Consider the following 22,273-nt stretch of genomic DNA (forward strand, 5'->3'; position numbering starts at 1 on the left):
TTCCGGTCCGCGGGCTTCCGGTCCGGTGAGGCCGGAGCGGGCGGCGGGGTGGCGCCATGGCGGTGAACTACAGCGCGAAGGAGGAGGCGGACGGGCACCCCTCGGGCGGCGTCGGGGTGCCGGGCGGCGGCGCGGTTGGGGGCGGCGGCGGCGGGGGCGCCGTGAAGACCCGCAAGCCCGATAACACGGCGTTTAAGCAGCAGCGGCTGCCGGCCTGGCAGCCCATCCTGACGGCGGGCACGGTGCTGCCGGCCTTCTTCATCATAGGCCTCATCTTCATCCCCATCGGCATCGGCATCTTCGTTACCTCCAACAACATCCGCGAGTACGAGGTACGCGGCGGGGGGCGCTCGGAGGGTCCTGGTGACACAGCTCTGAGATTTATTTGGGCGTTTTAGGAAGGAACGGCCTTTATCAGGCGTGGGCAACGCGAGGGAATGATTTGTATTAGACATTAGGAAGAAGTTTTTCCCGATGAGGGTGGTGAGGCGCTGGCACAGGTTACCCAGGGAAGCTGTGGCTGCTCCGTCCCTGGAGGTGTTCAAGGCCAGGCTGGATGGGGCTTTGAGTTGTCTCATCTAGTGGGAGGTGTCCCTGCCCATGGCAGGGGGGATGGAGATCACAGAATGGTTTGGGCTGGAAGGAACCTTCCTTCCAGCCCAAACCATTCTGTGATCTCCATCGATCCTCTGCAACGAGACAAGAGCTGGGCACAGAATATATTCCCCACTTACATGCATATGTATACACTTTCTCAGAAATGTTATGCATATTATTTTACCTTCCGAGGACTAATTTTAATGTTTTTATGAACTTCACAACAGTTAAATCTCTTTGCTGATTTGGAGCTGGCTCCAGCTCTGCCTGACTTTGCATTTGAGATACAGAGAGACTGCAAACAGCAGTGATTATAGAAAAAGACGCGTTTGTTCACCACAGATCATACTATACGCAAGATATTATCATTTCCAAAAGAAAAAAATGTGTAACATTTTCTGGAAAAACACAATTTGAAAAAAGAAGCTGTAAAAAGCATCATATCAGAGGGACATTCTGTCTTACTTTGAGAAAAATACTGTTACTGGGATGAAAACTTAACTCTCCTTTAGCTTAAATAAAAATATTCCATTTTTTTGTAATAGTAACTATTTTTTTGTATGACTGAGCCTGGGCTGGCAGGGGCTGGCAGCCCCGGAGGCCACTCGGAGGGCACCAGCCCGGGAAGGGTGAGCAATGTTGGACCTTGCCTGGCTGTAGGTGGCCACACCTTCCTGTGGATCTACCCGCATCCCTTCCTGCTGCACTAGGTGGGATGGACAGGTAGTTTCTGTGCCAAACAGATACCTTGCCCTGGCTGTTGAATGTTGGTTTAGCATGTGTGCTTTGTGAGAAACCATCCAGTAATTGCCCTGAGTAGATATTGAGCTTACAGAGCATCCTTTGCGTAGATCACAGCCCTCCTGCCAAATTTGTCATGCTCCCCAGTGAACAAACACCTAAGAAAGCTGAGATGAGAGTGTTGGGGTTGTTCAGCTTGGAGAAGAGAAGACTCTGGGGAGACCTTGTTGCAGTCTTTCGATACTTAAAGGGCGTTTATAAGAATGATGGGGAAAAACATTTTAGCAGGGCCTGTAGCAGTAGGACAAGGGATAATTGTTTTAAACTAAAAAGTTTATCTAATTTAGACTAGATACTAGGAAGACATTTTTTACATTGAGGGTGGTGAAACACTGGAACAGCTTGCCCAGAGACGTGGTAGAAGCCCCATCTGTGGAAACATTCAAGGTCAGGTTGGATGAGGCTCTGAGCAACCTGATCTGGTTGAAGTTTCCCTGCTCACTGCAGGGGGTTGGACTACATGACCTTAATGGTCCCTTCCAACCCAAACCATTCTATGATTCTGTCAAAGTTAATGTGTTAATTAACACCGCCCAATGCGAGTTTAGTTCTCAGTAGTACAGTAGTACATGTGCGTCATGTTTGGGATAGCTTGTGGCAATAGATTATAAATCTTTAAACATTGTAAAGCAACTGTAGTTTCAGGACAAGACTCTGTGGTGAATATGTTGCTATAACTCTTAGGCGCACTGCTGATTTAATGTTTTAGATGCTTTATGGGAGACCAGGGTGTTCAAAGTAAACTCAGAAGCAAAGATTGAAGAGTGTGGCTTTTTCTAATTACACTTGCAAACCCCAAGTCATTTACATCTGATAATTAACCACACCTCTATTGTGAAAAGTTGCTGAGCCTTAACCAAAAACTAAAACATATATCACAGGTCTGTTTGCTAACAGAATTACTTTGTGTTCTAAAGAAACAAAAGGGCTTGGGGACAGCCTCGAAAAGCAAGTTGACAACTATTATTAGTGTCAGTGAGTTAATGAGACTGAAATTGATTGTAGGGAAAAAAAGCATGTTTTTTTTGTTGGATCGTTATATTGGAGAATATGAATTTTCATGGATCACATCATTCCAGTTATCAGAGTAAGCTGTCATTTTCAAATAGGTAGTGTTGAAGACGGGCTTGGCTAGTGGTAGCAATGTGGTAATGAAGCCTGATTAACTAAAGAAACACTGAGGCAAACAGTAATGGGTTCATGTTTTCATATTTCTGCTAAAATGCAAACAATGTTATAAGAAAACTTAGGGTTCACTTTCCTTTTATGTTAAGTACTAAAATTCAAGTCAAGGAGAAAAGCAGAAGTGAAAAAAAGTAAAGCTGAAGCCTATCTTACAGTATCCCAATGTTGTGTGTAAACATACGTTTGAAAAGCAGTTGTTTCCTGTGTCAAGGTTTGAGGACACGCAGAATGTCTGAAAATTAACACACATACTTCAGAGAACGTTGCCAAGTTGTCATGGGTATGCAGGCTTCTACATTTCCAAGTTATAGTCATACAATAGGTACATACAGTCACATTTTCAACTGGATACTCAATGGAGAGAAGTGAAAAAACAAAACCTTGGAAACTGATTTTTTTGACAACTACATTTAAAATAGCCTGTTCTATAGTAAAGCGAAACAAAATCTTGGATCGTGATGATTGCAAGGTAAATGTAATAGAGTAAATATATCTCCCTTTTTTTATTATAACTGGCTCTGCATTGGCCTAGAAGGACAGGAAATGTATCAGAGTTTCACGAGTCCAGCAACATAAGCAACTCCTTGTAACTAAATTGTTGCAGTATGAATATACAGAATTTTTATGTACTGTTATTGCTTAGCAGCTCAGTCATGTACTCCTGAAAAGTTCCAGTTGGAGCCAAAGACTAGATGTTACCATAGGAAAATGTACTGAGACCATGACTGATGCTCTGCTGTGCAGTCAGACTGCATATGTGAAGCAGTAGTAGCTATTTGTAGTTGGAAAATGGTTGGCAAGTGCTGCCCTTCTACCCTTTCTAATTTCAAGATATTCAAGATTGGGAATGGTTTTGGTTGGTTGGTTTACTCTGGGTTCAGACTTGTATCATTCACTTTACATGAGGCTCTCCCAAGTCAGATCATTAGGCTTTCATGAGGACAGGAGGGACAGAGTTCTTGGCTTCTGAGAGTATGATCAGTCAGTCAGGGTACGCTGGTATGACTGGGGAAACCTGGGTTCTGTTCTCCCATCCTAAGGGCAGCTGAATTTTTTTGGGGGAAATAAAGTTTAAATCCAAAAAGTCTTTACAGTTGCAGCACCAAAATGTAGATGAAGCATTTCATGGACAAACATTTGTGCTCTGACACCAGTGAGGGATGCACTATAAGACTGCCATCCTCTATGTGCTTTGCTATGTCCCTGCTTTGTATGCTGGCTTTTGTTAGTAACCTCCAAATGTTATTCACAATTAGCTGTAAATTTAGCTCTGGGAGACAAGACACACAGAAGCTAGGTGCAGTGACTAAGCTCTTTTGAAAATGTAACTGGGGGAGGAAGCAGAGGTAGTTATTTACTCCCGCTTCCTAGTTTGTAGCATACTTGTTAAGTATGTGTGCATGTATATATCTGCCTGTAAACTTCGCGGTTTGGAATTGAGTAGGATGTATAATTTGTGTCCCTGAAATACATATTTATGTACAATTCAAATCACTCTTTCCTAGGACTCGATATTGCAGCCATTAGTAGCTCTGTGAACAGTGCTGTTGTCATACAGGTGTGAGGACTGAGCAGCAAAATGTAGCTTTTCTGTTGATTTCCTTTATAAGCTCTCTTGAACTTAAATGTGGAAGATTTCCAACAGTTAAGTGTACTAGCATTGTAGGGGTTTTTTTTGTGTTGATTCTTCTCTAGTATGTTCTCACTGTTTCAAAGGGTATAAACAGCCCTTTTTCTTGTGTCCATCATGAAAAATAGCTCATTTCTGTGGCAAATGAGAATTAACTGTGTAAATATGTATTTTTGCCCTGTTATTAAAGGAAGAAGCATTGACGGAGGATGTGACAGTGTGATAAAAAATTGAGGAATATCCAAAACATTAGCTGTGTAGGAAAGAGATCTTTGTGCTGTAACTGCTGCTGTGAAATGCATAATCATAGTTAAAAAGCCAGATAGACTTTAAGGCATTAATAGGAATGAGGAACTGCAAGTAGATCGTTATTGCATACATCTTTGGGTGTTGTGAGCAGTTCCAGTAACACCACCTCAAAAATGATATGGAACTTAATAAATCATACAGAGAGAGACAGAAAGGAGGACCAGAGTTACGGGATGCCTTTTATGTAAGAAGTGGCCAAGCAGCATAAGATAATGACATGACAGTGTATAAAGTGTCCAAAATCACAAATGGTTTGGAGAATGTGTATGTACAGTAGCTGTGTTATTTCTGTACTGCAAAAATGTAAATCAACTGAGAAGGACTCAACAGCCTGAAAAAGCACTGGTGCCAGATAGCTTGGATGTACCCAAGCTCCTTAGATCAGCAGTTGTTGGGAACAGCTGACTCTGCGTAGGTTCATCATCCTCAGCTGCTGGCTGATCCCATGGGACATAACAGTGCGTCAGTTGAATTCCTGTCATGGACCCCCAGCTCAGTCCTTCAATTCTCAAAGTCCTTGTTTTCTTGTTCTGTTGAGAGATGAAGACAGATATCTCTATCCCTTTAAAGTTCAGCTATCTGTTGATGTAGCCTGGAAATGTCAATGCAGAAAAAACCTGCTTGTGTTTGCACCTACTGTACAGGAAAGCTCTTGGATAGCTTTGAAGCTGGTGTCAGTGGTCAAAAGCATGGTTCTGTCTCAATATACATCAGTTTCATGCTCCATAGGTTTTAGCCAATTATAATTTAAGTGAAGTATTTAGGTCTTTTGCAGCTTTAGAGTATTTGAGTTTTGTTCTTGATTTAAAACATCTCTCCACACTAAAGAACTAGCTCAGGATCTGGAGTTTTATGTTCTTTCAGAAGGAAATGATTGCTTAAATTTACTTTAGCAGGGGTAAAAAAACCCCACCAGATTAGCCTTGAATAAATGAGATGTGTTGTTTGTTGAGAGCAGTGGTAGTCTGTCTGCTGTAGTGAAACAGAACTGTTCAGGACTGCTGCAGCAGTGCTATTTCTAGATCAGCATAAACTCAATATCTTGGTCAGCAAAGGAAGCAAAGATTATGTGATCCTCTTTCTGCCAGCTAATAGCTTCTGAAGCTGAGTTGTTTCACACAGGCTTATTAGGGTGTAGGTCTCATCTGTCAGAAATCTGGCTAAAAATGCTGAGGGAAAGCTACTTCTTCTATCAGCAGATTATTGGAGATCAGAGAAATCACAGGAAGAGAGACCTTGAACATCCAGAGGAAAATTGGCTTTAGTTGTTTCCTGAACCCTGAAACTGCATGTTTGTTTTAGCCAACCTTAATACAGGTATTAGGTTAGATCTTAAATCACTCTAATTCTTGATAATGCATTTCACTACAAGCATAAATCGGGGCAAAACAGCAGCAGCCTTTCACGAAACTATATAGGTGTTGTAGTTTAAATGATACTGCTGTTAAAACAGTTTGTTGCCATAACTTGGTATACACTGCACCAATCTAAATTCTAAATTGGAAGTTGATGGTAAGTGTAGAAATACATGGTTTATAGGCAGATGGAAGCTTTCTCCTGCTACACTTTCTCCTGCTAAGCCTAAATTAATTTTCTGCCATGCACATGCTGGAGCTGTATGTGAGAGAAAGCTGATGTGGTCAAGGGACTTGAGGTGGCTTGGGCTGTAGAGTGAGCTGATGGCTGCTAAGAATACATTATGCATACTGCCCAGGTAGCCTATATGTACAGGTTTAAGATACTGACATGTTTTGAGCTCCACCGTTAAAGATGGGTGGTAATTGTATAAGCCAGATAAACACTGATCACCTTCCATACCAGTATGTTCATCTTCCCTGTTTTAGGAAACTTCTTGGGCACGACATGATTTTATTCTTTTTAAACAAAATTTTAAATCTTCTGACTAACGGCTAAAAATGGTCAGGAAAGCAAGTTTTCTAATGCAAATCTTTTTTATTGCGTATCTAGGCTTCTTTTTAAAAGAAATAAACTTTCTGGAAGGCATGTAAAAGCTCAGATCTGCTTGTCATAGTGTTTGTGTTGTCTGGAGTATTTACTGTTGGGGGTTTAGTCTGGGGTTCTTTTTTGTTTATTTTGGATTTTCTTTTGTTTTGTTTTCATCCAGCAGTAATGCCCACCTCAGTGTTACGTTCTATTTCATCCTCAAACAAGGTTATAGAGAGAATCACAACATCATTTAGGTTGTTAGGGACCTCTTGAGATCAACAAATAGGCCAGAGTGGGCTTTCGGAGTTGATCACAGAATCACAGAATCACAGAATAACCAGGTTGGAAGAGACCCACCGGATCACCGAGTCCAACCGTTCCTACCAAACACTATACCATATCCCTCAGCACCTCGTCCACCTGTGCCTTAAACACCTCCAGGGAAGGTGAATCAACCACCTCCCTGGGCAGCCTGTTCCAGTGCCCAATGACCCTTTCTGTAAAGAATTTTTTCCTAACGTCTAGCCTAAACCTCCCCTGTCGGAGCTTGAGGCCATTCCCTCTTGTCCTGTCCCCTGTCACTTGGGAGAAGAGGCCAGCACCCTCCTCTCTACAACGTCCTTTCAGGTAGTTGTAGAGAGCAATGAGGTCTCCCCTCAGCCTCCTCTTCTCCAGGCTAAACAACCCCAGCTCTCTCAGCCGCTCCTCATAAGGCCTGTTCTCCAGCCCTTTCACCAGCTTTGTTGCTCTTCTCTGGACTCTCTCCAGAGCCTCAACATCCTTCTTGTGGTGAGGGGCCCAGAACTGAACACAGGATTCGAGGAGCGGTCTCACCAGTGCCGAGTACAGAGGGAGGATAACCTCCCTGGACCTGCTGGTCACGCCGTTTCTGATACAAGCCAAGATGCCATTGGCCTTCTTGGCCACCTGGGCACACTGCTGGCTCATATTCAGTCGGCTGTCAACCAACACCCCCAGGTCCCTCTCCTCCAGGCAGCTTTCTAGACAGACTTCTCCCAGTCTGTAGCACTTCATAGGGTTGTTGTGCCCCAAGTGAAGGACCCGGCATTTGGCCTTGTTAAACCTCATGCCATTGGACTCTGCCCAGCGGTCCAGCCTGTTCAGATCCCTTTGCAGAGCCTCCCGACCCTCCAGCAGATCGACACTTCCACCCAGCTTAGTGTTGTCCGCAAACTTGCTAAGGGTGCATTCGATGCCTTCATCCAGGTCATTGATGAAGACATTGAACAGGGCTGGACCCAGCACTGAGCCCTGGGGAACCCCACTTGTCACTGGCCTCCAGCTGGATTTCACACCATTTCCCACCACTCTCTGGGCCCGGCCATCCAACCAGTTTTCCACCCAGGAGAGTGTGCGCCTGTCCAGGCCAGAGGCTGACAGTTTCTCAAGCAGAACGCTGTGAGAAACTGTGTCAAAGGCTTTGCTGAAGTCCAGGAAGACCACATCCACAGCCTTTCCCTCATCCAGTAGCCGGGTCACTTTGTCATAGAAGGCGATCAGGTTAGTCTGGCAAGACCTGCCTTTTGTGAACCCATGTTGACTGGGCCTGATCACCCGGTTCTCTTGCATGTGCTTCATGATAGCACTCAAGATCACCTGTTCCATGACTTTCCCTGGCACTGAGGTCAGACTGACAGGCCTGTAGTTTCCTGGGTCCTCCCTGCGGCCCTTTTTGTAGATGGGCACAACATCAGCCAGCCTCCAGTCCAGTGGGACTTCCCCAGTCTTCCAGGACTGTTGGAAGATGATGGAAAGGGGTTTGGCCAGCACATCCGCCAGCTCCTTCAGTACCCTAGGGTGAATCCCGTCCGGCCCCATAGACTTGTGACTGTCCAGTCGGGCTAGCAAGTCTCTGACCACCTCCTCTTGGATCATGGGAGCCTCATTATGCTCCTCTAGCTCCTGGGTTTGTACACAGGCGGAACGACCCTCCTTACGACTAAAGACTGAGGCAAAGAAGGCATTAAGTACCTCAGCCTTTTCCTCATCCCCTGTTGCTGTTGTCCCTTCTGTGTCCAATAGGGACTGTATGGTCTCCCTAGTCTGCCTTTTATTATTTATATATTTGTAGAAAGATTTTTTGTTATCTTTCACTGACTTGGCCAATCCAATTTCTAGCTGAGCCTTAGCCCTTCTGATTTTTTCCCTACACAATCTCACTTCCCTCCTGTAGTCCACCCAAGAGGCCTGTCCCTTCTTCCAGAGGCCATAAACATTTCTTTTCTTCTTGATATCCCTCAAGATCTCTCTATTCAACCAAGCTGGCTTTCTCCCCTGCCGGCTTTTTTTCCGGACCACGGGGATGGCTTTCTCCTGAGCTGCTAGGACCACCCCTTTGAAGAGCCCCCAGCCCTCCTGGGCTCCCTTGCCCTTGAGTACTGTCTCCCATGAGACTTCACCAACCAGCCTGCTGAAGAGATCAAAGTCTGCCCTCTGGAAATTTAATGTTACCGTCTTGCTAACCACCCTCTTCACTTCACCTAGAACAGAAAATTTTATAATCTCATGGTCGCTTAGTCCTAGGCGTCCACCTACCGCCACATCCCCTACAAGGCCTTCTCTGTTCACCAACAGGAGGTCCAGGAGGGCACCTTCCCTGGTTGGTTCATTCACCAACTGTGCAAGGAAGTTATCTCCCACGCACTCCAGGAACCTCCTAGACTGCTTCCTTTCTGCTGTGTTGTACACCCAGCAGATATCAGGCAGATTGAAGTCTCCCACCAGAACGAGAGGCATGGATCTAGAGATTGACCGCAGCTGTTTATAGAAGAGCTCATCAGCTGCTTCTCCTTGGTTGGGTGGTCTGTAACAGACTCCCATCACAAAATCTACCTTCTGGTGGGCTCCTCTGATTTTGACCCACAGGCACTCAACCTCCTCATCTCCACAATCCATCTCAGTGATGTCCAAGTCCTCCCTTACAAAGAGGGCTACCCCACCTCCTCTCCTACCCTTCCTGTCCCGCCTGAAAAGCTTATACCCCACCATAGCCGTACTCCAGTTATATGAGTCGTCCCACCACGTTTTCGTGATGGCAACAACATCATAGGCCCCTTGCCCTACGACAGCTTCCAGCTCTTCCTTCTTATTTCCCATGCTGCGTGCATTGGTGTAAATGCACTTCAGCTGAGCTGCCGAGCCTTCAGCCCTCCTAGAGGGAACAGGGTTCGTTCCCAACTGCCTGGTAACTGGATCAGTTGACACCAGAGTGCCTGCATCTCCCTTAACAGCCCGAGGTGTGTTCTCCCCCACTTTTTGTGCGGTGAGGTACTGGTGGTCCTCGCCCGCGCACCCTCTCCCAATCACCAATTCCCCACATCCAGGCTCATTCCTGTCTAGCCTGGGCTCAACCCCCTCCCCCTTCACATCTAGTTTAAAGCTCGATTTATGAGCTTGGCTAGGTTTCTGGCAAGGGCTTTAGCCCCCCTAGGAGACCCATGTGTCCCGCCCTTAGCGAGAAAGCCTGGGGGTGCGTGAGCCCCCCCATGATCAAAAAAACCAAAGCCCCTCTCCTCGCACCAGGCTCGGAGCCAGGTATTAATCGAATTCTTCCTCCTGGCTTCCCCCTCCTCTCTATTTAGCATTGGGATGGAGCAGAATACTACTTGTGCCCCAGAGCCCTCCATCACTTTCCCAATTGCCCTGAAGCCATTCTTGATGGCTTTGGCCTTTTTGTTTGTTAGGTCATCATTACCAGTTTGGACTACTATCAGAGGATAGCAGTCTGTCTCATGAACCAGGCAAGGAAGTTTTCTAGCTACCTCCTTCCCTGATGCACCCGGTAAGCAGCAGACCTCTCTGTGGAGCGGGTCCGGTCTGCAAATGGGTCCCTCCGTTCCTTTTAGGAGGGAGTCCCCTACAACAATCACCCTCCTCTTCTTCTTGATGGAGGATGTTTTTATCTTTTTCTGAGAATGGTGCAGCCATTCTCACACATACACCAGATGTGTAATAAGATTGTGAAATAAATGCCATGTCAATTTTCTGGCTTATTAATCCATTTGCTTTACTCTCCCATTTTAAGTTAATGACTTTTTTTTTTCTTTTTCTGTTATAGATTGACTATACAGGAACAGAGCCTTCTAGTCCTTGCAACAAGTGCTTGAATGTGTCCTGGGACAGCACACCCCCTTGTACTTGCACCATCAATTTCACACTGGAACATTCATTTGAGGTATGCCCCACTGTGTGCAAAGTCAAATTAGAACAGTTTATGGGGTTTATTTTGTAACTGATAGGAAAGCTGTATCACTTAAGTCTTTATTTTTTTTCTTTCATTTTAAAGAATTATTTCTAATTTTCCTATGAACTTGGATCTGATTTTTGTATGCCTTTCCAGTAGATGGTTTTAAACACCTTGCTTATCTATAAATGTACAACATCAAATGCTTGTGTTCCACACCTTTAGACTTACTCTGTGTCTCGTAGCTGGCGAGTAGATCTGCTATCCCAGCATGATTTATAAAAGTTCCAACAAGAGTTGGAAATACCAGAGCTTTCTGACAAATTAGAGGCAAATAATGAGGTTTGTATGCTTGACATCGGACAAGATAGGTGTTGGGATTAGTGATGACGAGTATCATTCTGATAGATTATGGCATGTTGATACTCTTTAACTTCAGGATGCCAGCTTATGCTCAGATAGTTCTCCTAGGTATTCAGTGTGAAGAAAGGATTGAGTCTCCTACTTTATGAATGTTGCTGTAGAGTAAAAGCAGAGTTTAAGAGGTGAAAATTTAAGCTTTGTGTGAATTAAGTCTCCTCTTGCCCCATCTTCCTTCTTGTAGAGCAATGTATTCATGTATTACGGACTTTCCAACTTCTATCAAAACCATCGTCGTTATGTGAAATCTCGAGATGACAGCCAGCTAAATGGAGATAACAGTTCGCTACTTGTAGGTATTCATGCTTGGTTATTAATAAGCAACTAACTTCTGATTGTTGCATAAATCACCACATAGAGTATTTGGTTTAATAATAATGAGGTACTAGAATTTTTGTGTACCAGAAGACAACCAGAAGGAATTCATATTTTGTTTACAGAAAATAACTATGTAAAATACTGTGAAATTTCATGTCCATTTCATTACTTGGACAGCAATGCAGTACTCTAATCACTTCTCAAATTTATATAGTTTTAAACTGTCTTGTCGTCATCAGTGAGTAGTAACTATCTCTGTCTGTTCTGTCTGAAGTTTCTATTCTTAGTATAAAATAATATTTGGTTACCTAGCGCTTGATTTGGATATTGCAGCTAAGTGCATCCATTTTTGTACACTCTAGTTCAATATTGAACATCAGCAATATTGGAAAACACCAGTGCTGTACAGTCTGTTCAAGGTGCTGCATAATGTTTCGGGCCAGACTTCTCCTCTTCCTATGAGGAAATTGGAGGAATAGAAATTTTTGCAAGGAGTGGAAATCCAGTTGGGTTTTTGCCCCAGAAAGAATAATTCTCCCTTTTTACCTGTAAACTTTAAAAAAGGGGAGAATTTCAGTAGGTTACATCCGATGACTGACATGGGGACTTGGGAGGGACACTTTTTCTGCTTGCACTTCTAGTATGATGTTGGAATCCCTGCAGCCTTTTGTGTTTTATGATACACTTCAGTTCTTATTATAGCTTTCTTTTCTATACAGTGATAAATACTTAAAAAAAACCTTAATACAAGACTACTTAAGTACTTCATGTCGGAAAACTTTTTATATTAAAAGATAAGAATTCTAATAGCTTCCCAGAAAAATCTTATGTTTCATATGACCATGATGGGATGGATTCTGACTTCATATTTTATTTAGATTTTATTTCTGCTTGTAAAACAAAAAATCAATCATGCTAACTAGTAGTTAATGCTAAAGTATTTGTAAATAGCCTGACTTGTGAAAATGTTATTTTGTGGTACATTTAAGATGTGCATGTTACTGAGGTACTTTAGTAAAAAGCAGGTTGGTTGGATAAAGTAGCACAGACTCATTTGCCTTTTTTCTTTCTGACTATCAGAACCCAAGTAAGGAATGTGAGCCTTATCGCACGAATGAGGACAAACCCATTGCTCCTTGTGGAGCTATTGCCAACAGTATGTTTAATGGTATGGTAACACAACTTTGAGTTCTCACTTAGATGTTTTTGTGGTGCAGTGAAAGTTTCATGTTGTGTTGCAAATTGTTCTGAGTAAAGACAATGCAGACTTGTTTTGAATTAACACTTCTTAATTGTTCAGAATTTTGTGTTGTATTGCTGTTGCTTTTTTCAAAATTATGATCAGAATTAATTTAATGCGATAGCGTACAAAGGATGGAAATAACTGTTCTGAGAAGCTGCTATGGTGTGGACATACAGATACCATATACGTGTAATATGGTGCTACCTAATATACATTGATTCTTACAGAACAGCTTGTGATTGTGGCAGGCACATAATAAATACCTTGTCCATTTTTTTGTTTTGTTTCTCTTAGAGGTAATTTTTTCACTGCCTTTCAGGGTCATCTTCTAAATAAAGTTTCTCACTTCCTAATTTGATTTTCTCCTCAGATACATTGGAATTGTATCGCATTGATAATGACACAAGGATCCCTATTACTTTGATTAAAAAAGGCATTGCGTGGTGGACAGATAAAAATGTAAAGTTCAGGAATCCTACAGGAGATGGAAATAACTTAACTGCGCTTTTCCAAGGTAAAAAAAAAAAAAAAGTGAAATTTTAAGAACAACAGAATGTTTCAAACACATTTTTATTCCAGTGAATTTTACCTAGCTGGGAGAATTTTAGTGAATTTGCTAATTAAAAATATTGTGGCTCTCTGAGGAAATCCAAGCTAAGGACTACTCTGCTATGTAGAAAGATGGTCTTTAAATAATGAAAGCTGCAAATTTCATGTGGAAGTGTTTGGTGTTACATTGACTGTAATAATTGCTCTTTTTTAAAATCTTTGATATTTTTCTCACCTCGAGAAGACCGTAATGTCTGCATCGCTGTCATGGTTTGACCCCAGCTGACTGCTTACTAACGCAGTGGAACGGAGGAGAGAATCAGAAGGGTAGAATTGAGAAGTCTTGTGGGTTGAGATAAAGATAGTTTAATAATTAAAAAAAACCACCCCGCATTGTAAGGAAAAAAACCCAAACAGGAAAGAGAGAGGAAAATAAAACTCAATAATTGTAAGTAATGCATCAGACAATTGCTTGCCACCATTGAGTTCTGAGCAGCGTCAGCTCTTGCCTGTCTCTATGTGCCCAGTTTTATTGCTGAGCACAATGTGATGTGGTAATGGAATATCCCTTTGGTCACTTGGGATCAGCTGTTGCGGCTCTGTCCCCTCCCAGCCTCCTGTGCACCCCAAGCCTTCTCGCTGGCAGGGTAAAGCAGTGTGAGGAGCAGAAAAGGCCTTGAGGCTGTGTAAGCAATGCTCAACAATAAATAAAACATCAGTGTGCTGTCAACACTGTTTTCATCACAAAACAAAAACATAGCAGGATACATGCTACTATGAAGAAATGTAACACTGTCCCAGCCAAAACCAGTAGTGCTGGCTTTAACAAACTGCTGAAGTGCTTGGATTTAACTTGAAAAGAAATTATGCAATTGTTTAATCAAACAGATGGAGTTTTTGTTTAATCTGCATATGGAGTTTATATTCAAATGTTTCTGCTGGTAGATTGTGCAAAGTAATCTAAACCCCTCATTCTTTATCATGAATAGAAGTGACTGTTTTCTCTCATTTGTTCAGTTAAATAGAGTTTGGTAAATCAAAGTTTTTTTTGGCTACCAGTGTCCGAAAATAATCTTTCTCAGGGCTCTAAGGGGTGTGTGTGTTCATCTGAGGTGTATGTAGTAATTACAGGTCTCATCTGATGTGGGTTTCTGGCTTAGTCACAGCCAAATTACATGTTACCGATGTGATGCCAGCCTTGGAAAAGCAGATACCTTACCCTAATACAGTGTCGAAATGTATTTCCAATAAAATTAGCGGAAGCATTAGTGCGGCATCATCTAAAATACTGTACAGAATTTTATTTGCTCACAGTCCAAAAAGTGGTAGTCAAACTCTTTAACAAGTGAGCAGAGGAGATGTCATCATAATGGAGATCTATCTCGCTGAAGTAATCTTTTGAGGCAAGACTTCCTAACTATATAAATGTATAGAGGAGGCATAATTGTTTAAACAAATTGACAATGCTCTCGTGGGAATAAATGGATATGAACTACTATTTAAGCTGCAAAATAACTGGCAGCCCAGTTCTTGCAATATTACTGAGCCAACCTGTTTGTTCGTGCTGTTTAGTTGATATGTTTTTTGTAATACTAGAATGAATTTTGATGAGCCAGTGTGTTACTTAGTTCTCTACTAAAAATATTTTATTATTCTTATTTGTCTTTAATTGTAGGCACAACAAAACCTGTGAACTGGCCCAAGCCAGTGTATATGCTGGACTCAGAGCCTGACAACAATGGTTTTATCAATGAAGATTTCATTGTGTGGATGCGTACTGCTGCTTTGCCAACGTTCCGCAAGCTGTATCGTCTCATTGAAAGGAAGAATAATTTACAACCTACCTTACAGGCTGGAAAATATTCTTTGGTTATTGCATACAGTATCCTTTGAAAAACTTTAGAAAACGGCTAAGGACCTTAGCTGGATTACACGGGTGTATATTTGGGCAAGTGTGAGCTAGCCATTTTTATTACCATCTTTGGAAAAAAGCTGGTATTGAGCTGTGGCTGAAAACTGGTAGTGAGAATGGGGTAAAATAATTACCGTCTAGTACTGTGCAAGTTTTTTTCTAAAATTAACTTGTGTATGACCTGTTGGAATGCAAAATTAAGTTAAGTTTTTAAGCTTCATAAATGAAATGACTGGATTGGACGTAGAGTCTTTAAGTGCAGTTTTACACGTAATGTTCTTAAGCTATTTTGTAGTTCGTATAAGACTACATTCTTATAAAACTACAATTTTAACCAGGATAAATACATTTAGTTCGGTAAAAAAAAAACAAAAAACAACTTTCAGAGGAGGCCTTTGTGAGGAGATAATTGAGATGTTAATCCTAGGGAACATTTCAGTGTTAGAATTTACCCAGTAGGACACTAATGTCTTCTGTGTACACTTGAAGAGGCCAAAGTCTGCTCTCCTGAAGTCCAGGGTAGTGAGCTTGCTGTGTGTTCTCACCACCCTAAAGATCTTGAACTCCATCATTTGATGGTCACTGCAGCCACGGCTTCCCTTGAGCTTCGTATTCCCTACCAGCCCACCCGTGGTGGTGAGAACAAGGCCTAGCATAGCACCTCTCCTTGTTGGCCCCTGTATCGCTTGGAGAAGGAAGTTATCATCAATGCATTCCAGGAGCCTCCTGGATTGTTTATGCCATGCTGTGTTGTGCTTCCAACAGGTTTTACAGTGGTTGAAACTCCGTGAGGACTAGGACTTGTGAACTGTGTATAAAATCAGATTGGGTAGCTTAAATGAGAGCAAAATCAGGTTGATTGGGTGCTGTAAAGGGATTGAGAGAAGCACAGGAAGAAGGAAAGAGCAGAGGTAGTTGGTAGCCCAGAAATTTGAGAAGTTTAACTTCAGAGCGTAATGACAATGAAAAGCAGACTGATTTTGGATGTCAGAGAGAAGTCCATAGGTGTAGATAAGGGAGGGAGTTCTGTCCTTCTGTCTTGGACAAACTAAAGACTAGCTAGAAGTGCAGGAGTCTAGTGGAGGAGGGTTGTCATAGTTACTGAATTATTAGAATTTTAAAGCACTTAAGAATAATTTTTAAATAGCTTCTGGGGTATTTTCCTTTGCATGACTGTTTGGAGTGTGTATAAAACTGAAAGAACGGTCATTTTTTACTTACTTTTATCGAAGAATTAAAATTCAGTTTCCCTACTTACTGAAGCTGCTTTCAAAACCTCACAAAATCATGCATTTACTTTTCCCTTAAAAAACGGTTAACATTTCCTAATGTGGCATTTTTCTTGGAGTAGCTGTCAGGGCTCTGATTAGTCTCAGCCTAAAAGAACAACTATATGTTTCATATTTGCATTTCCAATATTCAGAGGCAGCAGCTTGTATTTGGAACCTGAATGAAATAATCTAAAATTTTCATGTACCTGATTATATAAAGCTAGATTTGGAATGTGCTTCTTGTTTTCCTATGTATTTTTTCAGATTATCCCGTACACAGTTTTGATGGAAGAAAAAGAATGATCCTAAGCACCATCTCGTGGATGGGAGGCAAAAATCCCTTTCTGGGAATCGCTTACATTACTGTTGGGTCCATATGCTTCTTCTTGGGAGTTGTATTGCTGATCATCCATCACAAATATGGAAATCGAAACACTAGTGCAGACATTCCCAATTAATCTTGTGTTCTGAAAACAAATGTACTGCATGTGCATCAAGGCCAGTCCAGAACAGACCCAGTTTTTGAAAGATAAATCTCTGCTTCCGTCACTTCTGCAACTGGGTACATAATTTTAATCTAAAGCTTCCCTTCCCCGTATTGTGGATCAACTCTTAAAAATGATGGGTATACAATTAGCTCTATCGATTGTATCTCTGCCGATGTCAGAAACAATGTTCTGATATTTGCCTCTAACTGGGCAGGCCACACGATGCATATAGCTCCTGTTCCCTTGATGCATCTGCTGCTTCTTCATGTGCTGTGTAATGTCAGTATGATTCAGTACATACAGATTGTGTGGGGAAAGACTGTTATAAGATACTGTAAATTGTTAACTTTCTGGAATTCAGGTGTCAGTGTTGTTGAACGGAAAAGTCAAGTCTTAAATGCTTTTTTCAATTTACTGTCTTGTGTGCATGGGCTTTTACATTTCTTGCTGAGATTTTAATATATTTATATAAGTTGTTAAATATTTTTCCTGTGTCCTGCCCACCTCTGTTATGTTAAATCCTTAAGTGCTGTGTAAATTTTAGCACTCTGGATTCTTTGTGTATTTACAATATATGTGCCTGGCCAGTAAACTAGTACCCTACAAAGATATCACAAAACCTATTTGTTTGTTACCTGTGTGAGTCCCTTTTAAAGTTTGTTCTAAATTGGGAAATGTTTGTTTTGGGTAGAATCTACTTTTTTCACATTTTCTTTGCTCTAAGTCATACCCAGTATACTTTACCTGTTATGCTTGCTAGTTTTGCTTTCTTTGAGCAGCTCCAAGTGCTAATTAAGAAGAACCTAAAGTGTTTTTTCCGTTCACAAGCTTGGGTGAATTCCTTTTACTGGAGGAGTTTCCTAATTTTCTTGGGGCATATGTATGCTGAGCAGGCTTTTTTGTAAAGGAATCGTGATACACTTTTTTTTCTTATTTGGAGTGAACACCGCATTCATTTTTTGCTGTGTTGAGACAGTAAACTATAGAAATTCAAATATTTTTTTCACTGAAATGCAGGTTGGGCTTGCTGTGAAACCTAATTTAAGTACTGCAGTTCAAAGCAATGTGCAGGTCAGGGTTTTAAATCAAAGAACAGAAGGGTTAGATTTTAGGTTCATTAAAAGGTAACTGTATTCTGTAAAATATTATTTTTGGTGACTTTTTTTTTTAGATGATGCACAGAAATTGTCATGTATATGGTGGAGATCTTTATATGCAATTAGCTTGAGAAAGCATTGAGTATATTAAAGACCTAATAAATTCTGCAAACCATTTAATAAGATATTGTATTTTGTTCTTGAACAGGGATTTATATTCATCTGGATGAAGAGACGTTTTCTCAAGTGCAAATGAGTTTAAGCGAGTTGTATTTCTAGGATTGCATATTTGTTATAAGAAGTTATTTATTCATGGTCCTATAGCTTAATCTATAGCAGCTAGCTTTAAACACCACCATTAATTGATCACAAACACATGACCGTTTACTGAATTACTGGTGTAATCTTTTTAAGCTAGCGGTTTAAGTGTATAAGCCTGTATAAACTGTGGAATGAGGTAGCATTTCTAGTGTGCTGGATTTCTGTAATTCCATATAATAATTTGTTTGCAGAGTACAATGTGGCAGCACAGGACTTTAAGCAGTCAAAAGATTTTAAGATATTAACTAGTGTTGTTTCCTTGTTGCTGGAATTATAGGCTAAGGGTATGTACCATTGTACGTTGCAGGGCAGAAAACACACACAAAATATTAAACTGGCTTTCATCTGTAGAGTAGCTGCTAATGCAAAATACAGTGAGTAAGGGGACATCTCCCAGTTACTGGTTATTAAAATATTTTGGTTTTTAAACTGTGTTTGCCACTTGAAATGCCAATATGTTCTGCTTCATCCATAATCCTTATCTTTTTCCAAGTACCAGTTGCTGCTTTTTGGGCTGTGTTCAAATTTAAAAAACAAATATTTTTGTATCTTTACCTTAAAATATTTTTCAATGCCTTACCTTTTTTCTCCTGACTATACCCGTCAGTGCTGCTTTGATGTTTTCAATGAAGTGCACCAGATAAGAATTGCTGTCTGTTTGGTTTCTGTTCAAGTTAAGCTTTTTCTCTGAGAGTCTGTAGCAGTAAATACTTGTCAGGCAATACAGAACGATCGAGGTTGGAGGGGACCTCACAAAATCACCAATCCAACTCCCCTGCTAAAGCAGATTCAACATGTCCAGGTGGGTTTTGAGTATCTCCAGAGGAGGAGACTCCACAACCTTCCTGTGCAGCCTGTTCCTGTGTTCCATCACCCTAAGACAGTGTGCCTGCAGAGCTTAAAATACTAGGTCAAATTTATAAACTTCCCTCACTTGCACTCGTTTGTCTTGATGCTATGTTGATAACTTTGGAGATATTTGGATTTTGTATTTCTTAGAAGCTGCCCATATGTCACGTGTTCAAAGATAAAACCATGGCATCAGTGTCTGAAACTTCTCAGGTCAGTGCTTCTGTCCTGGTGTTCAGTGACGTGTGTTGTATTTGAATGTGACCACCTGTGACCTTGTTCTCCAGTGGCATCCTTCAGAGGTATTTGCTACCAGAGTTCAGAAACACAAATTAAAAAGCCTTTGCTTTCTAAATGCTGGTTTGGTGCTTTCCAAGTTATACCCAAGTGAGGCCAAGCCCAACATGAGAGATCATAAGCTTTCTGGAGGCTGTGGCTTTTACAGAGGTCTGCTTAGAAATTAATCTTCCCTGGAGAGAGTAGCTTGAGAAAGTAGGATTTGTCCCTGTCTTACGCAAGAGCAGAACAAATTCTCTTGCATGAAACCACCTTCCTTTGGATTACGTCCCTGTCACAAAGCAGATTGTCCCCTCAGATATCTGAACTGTCAAGCTCTTTGAGAAGCTGTCAGTTGTGCTTTGAGTCAGAGGGAAGAGTTTCCAGCTTATAGCTGGAATGTGAAGGGTCCTTCACAGCCTTTGCTTCCCAAGGTCACACTGGTACTCAAACTAGGTTGTCAGGAGCATAGTTTTGTTTTAATTGCATTCTTCAAGGTTTAATATTTGTAAGACTTTTCTTTTAACAGAAATCTTCATGGGAGGAAAAGCCATGACAGTCTAGTGTCAAGTAACGTCTGCAAGTATATTTATCTACCTGAATCTGTCAATTAGAGCAATGAATGTGGTTGATATTTGGATTGGATTTGCAGGAGGCGTAACTGGCTGCACCATTCTCTCAGAAGCCCTATTTGCAGTGGAAAATAAGGGTTATAGTGTCTGTAGACAGAAAAAAAAGTCCAAGACTGAGTTGAAGTAAGTCCAGTGGAAAAATGTCACTAAGTGTAAAGCAGAATGTACCTACAGTCACTTAAATGTTACTTATGTGATGGAACTGCCAAAGACAACAAGGTGTAACCGCAGAGGAACCTTGAAACACTGCAAATGATTCTGATTTTCAAAGTTCCCATGACAAGAATATGGTTTCCGAACTGAACATTTGTGATTGACCCTTTGTACTATGTAAGTTTTTTTTTTATGGATGTTTGGTATTTGTGTTCCCTGTAACTGAACAAAGTCACTATGAAGAGTTAGAAATGAGAAGGGCAACAACACACAGGCCTTCAGGAAGGTCTGTGACATCAAGTCTTAAAATCAAGCCAGGTTCGTGGAGGTTTTGCACTGACCTGGTCAGTGAGTTAAGAAAAATGAACAACAAACAAACGACCACAAGAAAACCCCCAAACGCAAACAAACCCAACAGCCTGAAATGTTACACATGTGGAATATCTGTCCGTATTGAACAGCCTGCCTCAAATTCTCACTTTCAAAGTACAAGGAAAAAAAGAAAGGTGAAGCAATTCCTGCTCTCTTAGCGATGTGGCCACTTTATGGAAGAGGCTGCTTCTAGCAGTGTGAAAGCCCAGTTGCAAATATAAGGGGTTGGTTTTGTAGTTGTAGTAGTAGTACTGTGTTTCCCTCAGATTAGCAGAAGTATTTTCATGTAAAAATACATTGCTTTCTAGCTCATGGAATCTGTTCTGATCGCAATAGCATTCTATGCTATTGAAGGCAATAGCCTTCTATGTCTAAATGTAAAGTCTAATCATATTTGACTGTTTCAATTAAGCCTGAAGTCCATTAATTCTGATAGGAATTAGCAGGTCTTTATATGACCTGAATCTCACATAAGAAACTGCTTTCTTCTAAGTGTCTCATTTCAAACGTGTGCTCAATCTGTGTTTGAAAATAAAGTAATGCTGTCCATCACCTGAGTTATACCAACTGCTGTGAGAAAATCAGAAGTTGGAAAATTATCTTTCTCATTCCCTGTTGGGAATGAAATAAAGAGGAATAAAAGCATAAGCCAATAATTAACGAAGGATAGGAAGTTTAAAAAAAAAAGCAACAAACTGAAAGAAGGTCAGTGAAGTTCTTTCTTGCTGGACCCTGATTTCAGATAAAGATGGGCATACAAGGAACAATTCGAGCAAACTGAATACCAGTTATGTACGAGTTGAATTGATTTTGCACCTGAGTGAGTGGATTGCACTCAAATTTTGCAAAATAAAATGTTGAGATGCTTTAAGTAGTTTGAGAGGGCCAGGAATGTAATTAATGACCTAGTTAACTTTGTTAGGAAAATGGGAAAGATAGAGCGGTGATATTCTTGGAAAAAATGAAAATGTGATTGTCTCCAGGCTTGCCTGCTGAGATCTGGAGTTAATGTGGCTGAAGTTAGTGTGTGCTTCATGACAGGTGCTTGTAAACTGTGGAACAAAACTTCATTATGTCAGCAAGTTCTTTAATGGAGTTTTAGTGTATTGTAGAACTCAAAGTAACTTGGAAAATGCTTGTAATAAGAGAACACAGTACTAAAAGAATTCTTTCTTTGTACACAATGTAGCTTCTAACTGAGTAAATAATGAAAAATAATTGAACCAGTGGGCAGGCGAGACTCAGGAGGAGGTTTAAAAAATTGCAATTTTCAGCTGTCCTATACCAGGAGATTCCCCTTCCACAGCTGGGTTAAATGTTACCTCTGCTGTTTGTGTGATCTCTTTAGCAGAGTTTACACATTTTTCTATTATTGGTTTAAGAGTTAAAACCTTTTATTTGTTGTGAATGCTTATTAGCATAGGGAAATGGTTTAGTGGTGGACTTTACAGCATTAGGTTTATGCGTGGATTTGATGATCTTAAAGGCTTTTTTTCCAACCTAAATGATTCTGTGATTCTGTAACAACCCTGTTTTCATTCTGGCTCAAAAAACCCCAAAACATTGTTAGGAAAAAGCAGTCTGAGTTTATTTCTAGTGAAATATCCCCCCCGTCAGGTGGCAGGTTGCCATGTCTCTTCCATTCAAGTTTTCACATATTCATAAATGAGTCAATACTGAAGACAGGAGCTACGCTTGC

At 41.2% G+C, this 22,273-nt stretch overlaps 1 protein-coding gene across 1 annotated transcript; it reads left to right on the forward strand.

The window, feature by feature from the left end:
• TMEM30A (transmembrane protein 30A) lies at positions 1 to 18,939 on the forward strand. Its single transcript, XM_069851333.1, has 7 exons — positions 1 to 332; positions 10,548 to 10,664; positions 11,278 to 11,385; positions 12,492 to 12,579; positions 13,025 to 13,168; positions 14,879 to 15,085; positions 16,651 to 18,939. Exons 1-7 carry the CDS (start codon positions 57 to 59, stop codon positions 16,842 to 16,844), a joined length of 1,134 nt encoding a protein of 377 aa, XP_069707434.1. The 5' UTR covers positions 1 to 56; the 3' UTR covers positions 16,845 to 18,939.
• The last annotated feature ends 3,334 nt before the right edge of the window (positions 18,940 to 22,273 follow it).

This window comes from Phaenicophaeus curvirostris, chromosome 2, assembly GCF_032191515.1.
Source record: "Phaenicophaeus curvirostris isolate KB17595 chromosome 2, BPBGC_Pcur_1.0, whole genome shotgun sequence".
Taxonomy (NCBI): domain Eukaryota; kingdom Metazoa; phylum Chordata; class Aves; order Cuculiformes; family Cuculidae; genus Phaenicophaeus; species Phaenicophaeus curvirostris.